Source organism: Cebus imitator, unplaced genomic scaffold, assembly GCF_001604975.1.
Source record: "Cebus imitator isolate Cc_AM_T3 unplaced genomic scaffold, Cebus_imitator-1.0 Scaffold341, whole genome shotgun sequence".
Lineage (NCBI taxonomy): Eukaryota > Metazoa > Chordata > Mammalia > Primates > Cebidae > Cebus > Cebus imitator.
In genome coordinates this window covers 1,570,947-1,583,167 of record NW_016107656.1, presented here as the reverse complement: position 1 = coordinate 1,583,167, position 12,221 = coordinate 1,570,947, and the positions used below count along the sequence as shown (strand labels likewise).

The following is a 12,221-nucleotide window of genomic DNA, read 5'->3' as shown; positions in this document are numbered from 1 at the left end:
TGAGACAGTTTCACTCTTGTTGCCCAGGCTGGAGTGCAACATCATGATATCAGCTCACCACAGCCTCCACGTCCTGGGTTCAAGCAGTAATCCTGCCTCAGCTTCCTGAGTAGCTGGGATTGCAGGCACATGCCACCACACCCAGCTAATTTTGTATTTTTAGTAGAGATGGGGTTTCTCCAAGTTGGTCAGGTTGGTCTTGAACTCCCAGCCTCAGGTGATCCACCCACCTCAGCCTTCCAAAGTGTTGGAATTACAGGTATGAGCCACCGCGCCCAGCTCTAATTGCTAAGTAAATGCATTATTGACACCCAGGAACAGAATTAAAATTGGGGAATTATGCCTTTGTTTCCCTAAAAACCTGTCAACCCAAAGAAAATCTGGGCATCTAATTGACATAAGGTAGTGGGTTTCTTGACCCTTCAGATCCAATTTTTTGGCTAAAACTTACTTTATCAGCCAGAATTGTAGATATATGCTTCAAGGTAGAAAAAAAATTGTCTAAGATGTCACATCAATGGCAGTTAGTGATTACTTTTGAAAACAAACAAACAAAAAAAAAAACAAAAAGACTCTTACCTTCTGTTTTACCAGTCCTTGGTTAATACATCATCACTGGTATTAGAGGTTTGGATTTTGGATATCATCTATTCAATTCAGCCACTTTACAAATAAGGAAATGGTAGCCTGGGCAATGGTGTGTCCAGGGCCACTCAGTCAAAGAGAAATCTAGGGACAGTTCTCTGTCTCTGAACATCTCACCCACAACTCTAAATACCATTCTGCTGTTGCCTAATGGTTATGTTAGCACATTCCCAAGCTACAGGGAGTTTAATTTGTTTTTCCCTATGAAGACAGGAGGAATGCTTGCCCCAATGTTTCTTAGTGACTTTATGCTTTACCATGTAGCCCTGTTACGTCACACCGACGATACTAATTTTAAAGAAAAGACTGTGGCTGGGTGCGGTGACTCATGCCTGTAATCCCAGCACTTTGGGAGGCCAAGGCGGGTGGATCACCTCAGATCAAGAGCTCAAGACCAGCCTGGTCAACATGGTGAAACCCTGTCTCTACTAAAAGTACAAAAAATTAGCTGAGCCTCATTGCGGGCATCTGTAATCTCAGCTACTTGGGAGGGTGAAGCAGGAGAATGGCTTGAACCTGGGGGGCGGAGGATGCCGTGAGCCAAGATCATGCCATTGAACTCCAGCCTGGGCAGTAAGAATGAAAATCCATCCTCCCTGCCCCCCCAAAAAACAAACCAGACTGTGTTTTCCAAATATATGTATTTAATGTGACTGTCTTCTGACTATTAACTGATGTTACCAACACCTAAACTTATTTGTGTAGGGAAATGCCATGCACATTAACTTTTAATATTTTTAAGACTCTGTCAAACTTTTGTTTCATTAGAAGGAAAATGCTTTAATGTTTTCTTCAGATGTCTTCAAAATTCGCACTTTTACAACTTCTTTTCAGGGTTATTAAATCGGGTTAAACTAGATTAAGCCCCAGCGAAGGTGTTTCGGAGTTTGAAGTCTGGCAGACCCTACAAAGTGGTCTCAGAGCAGAGGCCGTTCGGAGATGTAGAGGCCGTGCATGAACGCTAATTCCAGAACATTAAACTTACGTGTTAAATGGATTTCTGGATGTTTCTCTGTGGACGTCTTGGAATAGCCCTCCCTTCCTTTTCTTGAGCCAAGGAAACTCTGAACCAGAACAATTCGGTTTCAATTTGTGGAAAAATGATACTTAATGAGCCAAACACCATGTGGATAGTTTTGTAGGGGCGGGGAAAGGGGCATTTTCATCACTGTTGTGTGTTACTAAAATATCTGGATTTCTAGTTAAATGTTCTGAGATGTATTTTCAAACTTTGTTTCTGAGGGGTATTTGCAAGCTTCATTTTAAAGTCTGAGAACTCAAAGAATGAAACTTGCTTTCGTGTCATGGTATTGTGTTATATGTTAAGCATTTGGAAGGGACCCCAGTGAGGCCTCAGGAAGCAGTTACTGCCTCTCTTATCGTCCTGAAGGCGATTTGTTTTAAAGCTGATAATCCCTAGGGCTGTGAGAGTGTCCCACATCTGCCCTGAATTGAAAACAGATTCCCATTTAGAGCCTTACATCAGTGCTGTGGATTCATGCGATCTGAGTCACAGAGGAAGTCAGAGAGCATTTGAACGTATGGCCAGCAGCTCCCTTCATGGAGGAACAAGATTACAGGGTACGTAGGCTGTCTGTTTTCAAATTTTAAGACTGATTTTACGTGTCCTTCTGACATTTAGACTGGTATATTCAGGAAAGATCTATTGTGGGAAACAGGTATAAAGTAACTGTCAGTATCCAGGGGTTTTCAGTGCTACTGATGGATTCATCAAAATTCCGAGAGGGCTAGGCAGTGTCGGCACTGGAATTCCTTCACCAGGATTTGCCATTTTTCTGACTTATCAATTCATTACATAAGATATATTTATATAATTGTGTAGTTATTTATTTTCCCTCAAGACTTTAAAAAATGTTTTGTAAGCCAAGAAAAGTTTTTCCTGTTAAAGACCAGAGCTTTTCCAGCCTCTGCTTATCTCTGAATTTTTTTTTAAAGATTTGCACTCACGCTAAGAATGAAGGATGTAAAGATGTACTTCATATTGGAATCCCCAGCGGGTGGGGACCAGACGATTAACCATTTCGCATCTATTATTCTACTGAAGGAGTTTTCTTCTCAGCTTGCTGAGCAACTGGGGAATACCATTTCCCCAGAGAAGAACCGTCTTCGTCTTCTCTGGGGAAATGGTATTCTATAGATTGTGACGTTCTTTTTCTTTTCAATTAAAAAGGGATTTAGATTTGGGCCAAGCATGGGGGTTCATGCCTGCAATCCCAGAATTTTGGGAGGCCAAGGCAGGCAGGTTCCTTGAGCCCAATAATTGGAGACCAGCCTGGGCAACATGGCGAAACACTGTCTCTACAAAAATGACAAAAATTAGCTAGGCATGGTGGCATGTGACTGTAGTCTCAGCTACTTGGGAGGCTGAGGCAGGAGGATCTCTTGAGCCCGGGAGTCCAGGGCTGCAGTAAACGATGATCACACCACTGCACTCTAGCCTGGGTAACAGTGAGATCTTGTCTCTTTTTTTCTTCTTTATTTATTTATTTATTTATTTATTTTAAGAGTTAGGGTCTTACTTTGTTGCCCATAATGTCTTGAACTCCTGGGATCAAGCAGTCTTCCTGCCTAGGCCTTCCAAAGTGCTGGAATTTCAGGCATGAGCCACCCAGCTGACCTTGTCTTTTTTTTTTTTTTTGAGTTGGAGTCTCCCTCTGTCACCCAGGCTGGAGTGCTGTGGTGCAATCTCAGCTCACTGCAACCTCCATCTCTTGGGTTCAAACAATTCTCCTGCCTTGGCCTCCTGAGTAGCTGGGATTACAGTCACCCACCCATATGCCTAGCTAATTTTTGTATTTTTCATAGAGACAGAGTTTTACCATGTTGACCAGGCTGGTCTTGAACTCCTGACCCCAGGTGATCCACTGCCAAGGCCTCCCAAAGTGCTGGGATTACAAGTGTGAGCCTCCATGCCCAGCCTGACCCTGTGTCTTAAAAAAAAAAATAGATTTCTTCATGAAAAATAATTTAAGAGAAGAGTACAAAGATCACAGAGTAGGGTCTGAGAGCCAACAGCTAGATGCCTAGGTACTGAGCCCCAGCCTGGCCTGAGGGCCCTTCCTGTCCCTTCTCAGCTTCTGGCCTGGGCTTTGGTGAGTTGAGGCCTCTCAGGTGGGCTTCTGGAAGGCTGTTTTGCTCACTGCTGTCTCTGAGGAGCTGAGACCAGTGCCCAGTATTGTCAGTGCCCAATCAATACTTATTAAATGAAAGTAGAATTAGCAGTTGGACACAGTGACTCACACCTGTAATCCCAGCACTATGGGAGGCCAAGGTGGGTGGATCACCTGAGGTCAGGAGTTCAAGACTAGCCTGACCAACATGGAGAAACCCATTCCCTACTAAAAGTACAAAATTAGCAAGGCATGGTGGCACATGCCTATAATCAATCCCAGCTACTTGGGAGGCTGAGGCAGGACAATCACTTGAACCCAGGAGGTGGAGGTTGCAGTGAGCTGAAATCGCGACCTTGCACTCCAGACTGGGCAACAAGAGCAAAACTTCATCTTAAAAAAAAAAAAAAGAAAGAAAGAAAGTTGAATTAGGGAAGGGAGCCCTAGAAGAAATGTCAGTTTGAGCTTTTAAGCTAGTGAGGCTTTGCTTGGGCACGTTTCTCCTTGCCTTCTTGGTAGGATTGCCACCAGAGGAGAGTGGGTCACTGAGAGAACAGAGCTGGACTCCCTGTCAAAGCAACTAGGTATGACATGTACAACTCCACGGTTATGGGATGAACAAAGTAAAAAATATCTGAAATATGAGTTGTGAGAGGTAACAGTCATGCCCTAGAGGGTATTCAGGAGTGGTAGATGGGAGAAAGTGAACAGACACGGCTGGCAGGTTCTCTCTTCAACTCGGGGCAGACGGGCTCATCAAGAATGTTCCAACAGAACAAAGCCTGCTCTTGTTACTTGCGCTTCCCCTGGTTTGAGAAACAATACATTCAGAGCAGCCCAGTTGGCAGGTAACGTTTTCATTCCAAACGCCAGAACTCGGGTCCCTTTTGACTGGTTGCCCACAGTTCTTTAAAGAGGGAAGGGTTTTCAGGTGCCAAAATTTGACGGCAAACTGTGCCATGGGACCATGCCCTCTTAATCCCAGAGAGACAAAGGCTTTCTTTCAGAAAAGGAAGCAAGCACTTTGGGTTTTTGTGCTGAGGATGCAAAAAGACGTATTGATCAACTCAGACAGAAAGGGGAATTATCAGGCTTAGGAACGTCATATCTGTCCTAAGGAGAAAAGCGAATGAGCCTTGAAATCTATGGAAACAGTTCCAGTTCGGACAAGCTTGCTTTGTGGGAGATGATTGCATATATATCTTAATTTAACTAACCTAGTTAATCTACCTGATTAAGTGATCAACCTCAGAAGTTTGGGGAGAAAACAAAATCAGTGTGGCAGAGACTTCCACAGTGATACCTGAATTATAAACTTAACTACTGTTACCTCAAGGGAAATCTAGATCCAAAATCTCTCTGCCTATTTTCCAGTAACAAACCCACCACATCTTCATTTAGTGCAATATTCTCTTGCTCTGCCCCTCCTCTAATTTACAGCCCCATATTTGGATGCCAGGGATTCGATGACCTACCACCAAGGCACCAATGGGTGGTGCCACCATGCCAATTCACAGAACTCCTGGCTCTTCAGAACTTTTGTAAGCCATTATTTAGAATTCAGGACACATTATTCCCCAGAAACAAGGTTAGGCTCCCAGCTCTACTCCTGAATGCAAATTTATCCTAAAATACAGAGAATTAGCTACAAGCATCTGCAAAAGGGAAGAAGCAACTTCCAGCATATTGCTTAATGGCATCGGAGAATACGTTTTATGATGAACTGTATTAATGCTCTCGAAAGCATTTTTAATATCCTTGAGAGTTCATTCTTGGTCCTGGACATCATTTGTTTCTTAGTCTGGACCTTAACCACCTATCTTAGGTGCTTTGTCTCCTGCTGCTTCCTTGAATGGTACCCTAGGCTGAAGTCCAAGCAAATTATTTGCATGTGCTTTTCCACTTGTGGTTTCTTTTGCCTAGTCCTCTTCTGATTCCTGGCAAACTCTTGATGAGCTCAAACATTCACACAGTTAATACTCCTCTGTGATGCCCTGGTCAGACTCCCACCTCTCTACTCCCTTGGCCACAAACACCTCTGAGAAAGTTTTGCAGACTTCAGGTGGTTCCTCCACTGACCTTCCAAAATTCCAAGGACCCCAGTTTAAAAAGCTGCCCTAGGAAATATTAGAAATCCCCCCTCCCTACCTCTCTTACATTTCCATAAGATCTTATAAGTACCACTTTGTATTTACATTAATTACATTATTTTACAATTCTTTTAGGGGGCGGGGTCACCCAAGCTGGAGAGCAGTGGCATGATCATGGCTCATTGCAGCCTTGAACTCCTGAGCTCAAGCAATCCTCCTGCCATAGCCTCCCATGTAGCAGGGACTACAGGCATGCATCATCACACCCAGCTAATTTTTTATCGTTTGTAGAGACAGGGTTTCACGTGTTTCCCAGGCTGGTCTCAAACTCCTGAACTTAAGCAATCCTCCCACCTCAGCCTCCCAAAGTGTTGGGATTTCAGGTGAACCACTGTGCCCAGCCTACTTCTACTTTTATGTGTGGGAGGAATTATGGGTAGTGGGAAGAGACTGAAGCTTAGAGTTAAAATGTATAGGTTCCAACTCTGGCTCTCTGCTTTCCAGTTGGGTGGCCTTGGATAAGTTAATTCTCTTTCCATTTTGGCTATTCTTCGTTTGTAAGATGAGAGTGATACCTGCCTTTAAGGAATTGTTGTAAGGATTACATAATAATCCATCGAAAAGCCCTAGCCTAGGGCTTAAGCCATACAAAGTGAAAAATAAATTGTTAAGAAAATATAAATCTAAAAAAAAATTTTAAAAAAAAGAAGAAAATATAAATCTAAATCTGAAATGGAGGACATAGAGCTCTAAAGCCAGAAGGAACTTGCGTCTCTTCTGTCCTGCGTTGGACTTTCTCCTTTTGTGACTCACCCCCTTCAGTTTGAGACAGCATGTCAATAGCCCAGCACTACCTTTTTACAGCCACTTCTCAGATCACTTACGTGACTAAAATAAAATAAAACCTAGCTGGGTGAGGTGGCTCATGCTTGTAATCCCAGCACTTTGGGAGGCCAAGGTGGGCGAATCACAAGGTCAGGAGTTCAAGACCAGCCTGGCCAGCATGGGTGAAACCCTGTCTCTACTAAAAATACAAAAATTAGCTGGGTGTGGTTTCACATGCCTGTAGTCCAAGCTACTTGGGAGGTTAAGGCAACAGAATCGCTTGAACCAAGGAAACAAAGGTTGCAGTGAGCCAAGATGGTGCCGTTGCACTCCAGCCTGGGCGACAGAATGAGACTCCGTCTCAAAAAAAAGAAAATAAATAAAATAAAATAAAATAAAACTTAGAAGAGTAAAAGAAAGGAGGAACAGTATCCAGGTGATTTGTAAGTGTAAGAAAGAAAAAGTAAGCTGGATGGAGGAGAGAGAGCCAAGTTCACACCAAGGAAAAAGGCAGAGGATGATGAGAAAGCTGAGAGCAGGTAGTAGCAAAGGGAAAGGGAGAGAAGAGAAACTGCACCGTTGGGAAACTGTACTTCCAGGATCGTAGAAGAAGCAATTGTTCCTTTAAATATATACACCTGCAAGTGCACTCCTGTGCATTTTTTACTCAAGAAATGCCTTGTGTAGTTCCAAGTACTTCACATAAATAATCATGGTAGTCTGACACGGTGGTTTGTACCTGTCGTACCAGCTACTTCAGAGGCCAAGGCAGGAGGATCACTTGAAGCCAGGAGTTAGAGGCAAACCTGGGTAACAGAGCAAGACCCCATCTCTAAAAAATAATAATGATGATAGTTATTCATTGCTAAAATTTACATACCATTTACCATATGCCAGGCACTGTTCTAACTCTTTAGACATATTAACTCATTTAATCCTCACAATAACACTGTGTGATAGATGCATAAAAAATCCTATTTTACTGATAAGGAAAGGAGACACACAAATAGTCCCATAACTAGGAGATATAGGAGCCAGTATTTGAACCCAGAGAGTCTGGCCCCGGAGCCTTGCACTCTTAATCAAAATGACAACCATCACGCAGAAATGCACCTGCAGCTGAAGTGGCTCCTGGCATGGGTCAGGTGGCCAATGTGGCCACTACAGTCAACAGCACAGTAAAGTCCAGGCTGGTTGACATCCCCACCGATATACTTTCCAAAATACCACACTAACACCTGAGAAGCTAGACGGGTAGAATTGTGTGGCATGGAGGGACACTGGGTTCACTGTGCTCAGACCAGCCAGCTGCTTCTGCTGAGAATGTCAGGAAAGGCTGGACCCAGGGTCACTGGTCAAACTCCCTGGGGATAGACACAGGGCAGAGGTGAGATGATCTCAGCTCCCATAAAACACTGTAGCGTCAGAAGGACATCATCCTCATTCCAGATAACGTCCAGGAAATTCTACAAAAATTCTTTCTGAAAGTTTGCAGGCATTATTATGTTGACACTCCAGTAGTTTTCCAAATATGAAAATGAAGACACTTGTGCTTTATTTTTAAGAACCATCTATTTTGACCTTCTTTTAAAAGCGACAAAATATGCAGGTTTGTTTTGTTTCGTTTTTGAGGCGGAGTTTTACTCTTGTCAGCCAGGCTGAAGTGCAATGGTGCAACCTTAGCTCACTGCAACCTCCGCCTCCCAGGTTCAAGTGATTCTCCTGCCTCAGCCTCCCAAGTAGCTGGGACTACAGGCATGTACCACCACGCCCGGCTAATTTTTTGTATTTTTAATAGAGATAGGATTTCATCATATTGGCCAGGCTGGTCTTGAACTCCTGACCTCAGGTTATCCACCCACCTTGGCCTCCAAAAGTGCTGGGATTACAGGCATGAGCCACCGTGCTCGACCAAAATATCCAGTTTGTGTGTACTCTGTTTATGTTTCCTAGATTGGATTTAACAGATTCATGTTCTTAAACAACTCCGTTACTTTTATACTGAGCCCTGAGTTCCTACCTCTCCCTTTTTATTTTATTTTCTCATGTCAAAAATAGAGACTTGTTCAAATAGTTAACATAATTAACAAATTTTAAAATTCTGATCCAAGGGTGTGTTGGGCAGGCAGGAGTAATGTAAGTTCTCCCTTTTTCTATCTGTTTGAATGATTATGAGCATTTCTGCAATAAATAAAATCACTATGCAAATGCTTCAGGGTTATCCAATTAGCTGCCTATTTTAGTCATGCTCATTTTCAGTCATTCACATGTCCCACTGATGTTGGAGGGCATGGTTTCTGGTAAGAATGTTTGAAAGGTTGCCAAGTTTTCTCTGCCCCTAGTACATCTACTCAGCGACCTACCAGACCACCTTCCTTCTGACTCAGGGGGACATGAAAAATAGCATTTGACACCTAGGATGGTAAAAATCAGAAATCAGGAGCCCCAGCCTCCTCCTCGATGGCTGACAGTGCGGAGGGGAAGGGAAAGGAAAGGAAGGGAGGGCTTACTAAACGTCTGCCTACATCTTGGTCTCCACTGTTTTCTCATTACAGCCTAGCTGGCGAACATCTTACCTAAAAACCCATTTGTTAGAAATTCTATCTCCTTTGGAGCATTTTTATGTCTTTTTACATGTCCTGGAAAGAAATACTGAATTAAATTTAATTTTAATTTTAATTTAATTTACTTTTAAATTTAATTTAAATTCTGAATAAAAGGCCTTATATAATAAACTGACTAAAAAGAGCTTAACCATGCAAAAGTAGGTTAAACAGAACAAGGAAAGGCACTTTCAAGTATACAAAACAATCCTATCACTAGAGAAAAAAAATTCTGGGCTCACTTCAGCAGCACATATACTAAAATTAGAACAACACAGAGAATGCTAGCATGGCCCCTGTGCAAGGATGATGTGCAAATTTGTGAAACGGTCCATATTTTTAAAAAGCAGTCAATAAACAAAATCTGCAAGTTCAATAAATATGTAATATAAATACTAAATAAAGTTAGGTGACGCCCTTGGTGGAACTAATTTTTTTCATCATTGAACTGCTCTCAAATACAAGAAAATATAGAACACTAAAATGAAACCTGGACTCTCAAAGGTCTAGAAGCTGAATTTTAAGCAAACTCTTCATTAAGCAAATGAATCTTTTTTTTTTTTTTTAATGGAGACGAAGTCTCATGCAGTTGCCCAGGCTGGAGTGCAGTGGTGCAATCTCAATTCACTGCAACCTCCGCCTCCTGAGTTCAAGCAATTCTCCTACCTCAGCCTCCCGAGTAGCTGGGACTACAGGTGCATGCTGCCACGCCCAGCTAATTGTTTATATTTCAGTAGAGACAGGGTTTTAACGTGTGGCCCCGGCTGGTCTCAAACTCCTGGGCTCAGGCAATCCGCCTGCCTTGGCCTCCCATAGTGCTAGGATTACAGGCGTGAGCCACTGCATCCTGGCCAACCAAATGGCTCTTTAAGAAACTGGTTTTAGCTTTGCGCAGTGGCAGTATCGTAGCCAGTGAGGTTTATCCGATGCGCGATTATTGCTAATTGAAAATTTTTCCCATATCCCGCCATGACGACTTGAAATACAGTCGGTATTGGCAATTTTTGACAGTCTCTACGGAGACTGAGTTAAAAAATAAAAAAAAGAAAGAAAGAAAGAAACTGGTTTTAGGCCAACTGGCTACTCGGCCATTGTAGAGCAAGCATGAGATTTAATGAATGTAAATCTCCCAGCCTAGTGCCTAGCACATAGTGGACACTCACTCAATAATATTTTGTTGCATAAATGTTCAGTCACTTAGGCAAGCCAACTCAGCTATCCCATTGGGTTCTGGTTGCCAAGGGGTAGCATGGGTTATCATCATGGGTAATTCTAAGATTACACAAAAACGATTCCTGGAAAGACCAATCCCCTGGCAAACAAAAATCCCAGAATGCTGGGACTTGCTTTCTAACCTTTTACAAAAGGGTTAATTAGAGTTACAACTCAGTTGCTCTGAGAATTAAATGAAATTATGTTCATCTATCCATCCATTCATTCATCCTTTTAAAAAATATTGATTGTCGGGAGCAGTGGCTCATGCCTGTAATCCCAGCACTTGGAAGGCTGAGGCAGGCAGATCACTTGAGGCCGCAGTTTGAGACCAGCTTGGCCAACATGGTGAAACCCTGTCTCTACCAAAAATACAAAAATTAGCTGGGCATGGTAGTGCACACCTGTAGTCCCAGCTACCTGGGAGGCTGAAACAGAAGAATTGATTGAACCTGGGAGGCAGAGGCTGCAGTGAGCCAAGATTGTGCCACTGCACTCCAGCCTGGGTGACAGTGAGACTGTCTTGAAAAAAACAAATTCCCACCCCTGCAACATTCCCTCCTCCGACATTCCCCCCCCCACCCCCCCCCCCCCCCCCCCCCCCCCAATTTTCCCCCAAAAATAAAAAAAAAAAAAAAAAAAGAAAAGATTGTGTATTTTCAGCACTGCAAGGATTGCTCTTGTGCTTGGTTGACGGTGGTGATCAGACCAGCCAAGGTCTCAGCCCCCATGGAACTTACATCCCCCTATGAAGCACTTGACATGCAATCCTGCCATCACCTAGCACTGGGGCCCGCCTCTGGGTGGTTGCCCTGGAAAGAGCAGCCAGCTTGGAAGTCAGACTGATGCCCACTGCAGGCCAACCTCCACCCCTTGGCAGCTATTCACCTGTCAGAATTCAGTGTCCTGGGAAAAGCTACTGAGCAGCAGTCCTGGCCCGCAAATGGATATAATAATGCTCACCTTGCAGGGAGTCTGTGAAGGTGAAATGAGACATACTGAGTAGAAAGCACAATATGTGGCACATACCAGGTGCTCGATCCTTGGCAGTCCTTTATTATCTTGATGAACAAATAGATCAAAAGAGGATCAATAAAGAGGATGTGAAGACCCCCACAGGGGTGAGACACCGCACCCATCCCTAGGATCGCTTGAGCCCAAGCTGGAGATCAGCCTGGGAAACAGACAGACCCCCGTCTCTACAAAAAGAAGAGAGAAAAAATTAGCTGGGTGTGGTTGCACATGCCTGTAGTCCTGGCTACGTGGGAGGCTGCAGCCGGAGACTCGCTTGAGTCTGGGTGGTTGAGGCCAGGGTGAGCCATGATGGCACCACTGCACTCCAGCCTGCATGACAGAGTGAGACCTTGTTTCACAACAACAAAAGGGACAGAGAGAGAAACAGAAAAAGACCTAGCACCAGCACAGAGAATAAGGCACATCACTGTGAAATTTCAGAGCAGTAGGGTTAAATAGGAGAGACTTTTGCTTTGTTTTGTTTGAGACAGTCTCACTCTGTCACCCAGGCTGGAGTGTAGTGTCGTGATCTCAGCTCACTGCACCTCTGCCTCCTGGGTTCATTCAACCAGTTCTCGTGCTTCAGCATCCCAAGTAGCTGGAATTACAGGCATGCACCACCATGCCTGGCTAATTATTTGTATTTTTAGCAGAGACCAGGTTTTGCCATGTTGGCCAGGCTGGTCTGGATCTCCTCACCT

At 43.7% G+C, this 12,221-nt stretch overlaps 1 protein-coding gene and 2 non-coding genes across 7 annotated transcripts in view; all 3 read left to right on the top strand.

Annotated features, from left to right (window-relative positions):
- Window positions 1-12,221, top strand: part of SASH1 (SAM and SH3 domain containing 1) — a 1,041,684-nt gene that overhangs the window by 756,098 nt on the left and 273,365 nt on the right. Inside the window, exon 1 of one of the 5 annotated variants that reach the window (XM_037730365.1) lies at window positions 2,143-2,226. The exons of the other annotated variants lie outside the window; for them this stretch is intronic. Coding sequence (XP_037586293.1) covers window positions 2,206-2,226 — 21 coding nt within the window. The 5' untranslated portion in view covers window positions 2,143-2,205. Of the gene's footprint in view, window positions 1-2,142; window positions 2,227-12,221 lie in introns of those variants that run through there. 5 annotated transcript variants of the gene reach the window in all.
- On the top strand, window positions 9,529-9,635 carry LOC119467863. The gene has a single exon (XR_005196502.1). It is a non-coding gene; the product is annotated as a U6 spliceosomal RNA (small nuclear RNA).
- LOC119467861 lies at window positions 10,178-10,317 on the top strand. The gene has a single exon (XR_005196500.1). It is a non-coding gene; the product is annotated as a U4 spliceosomal RNA (small nuclear RNA).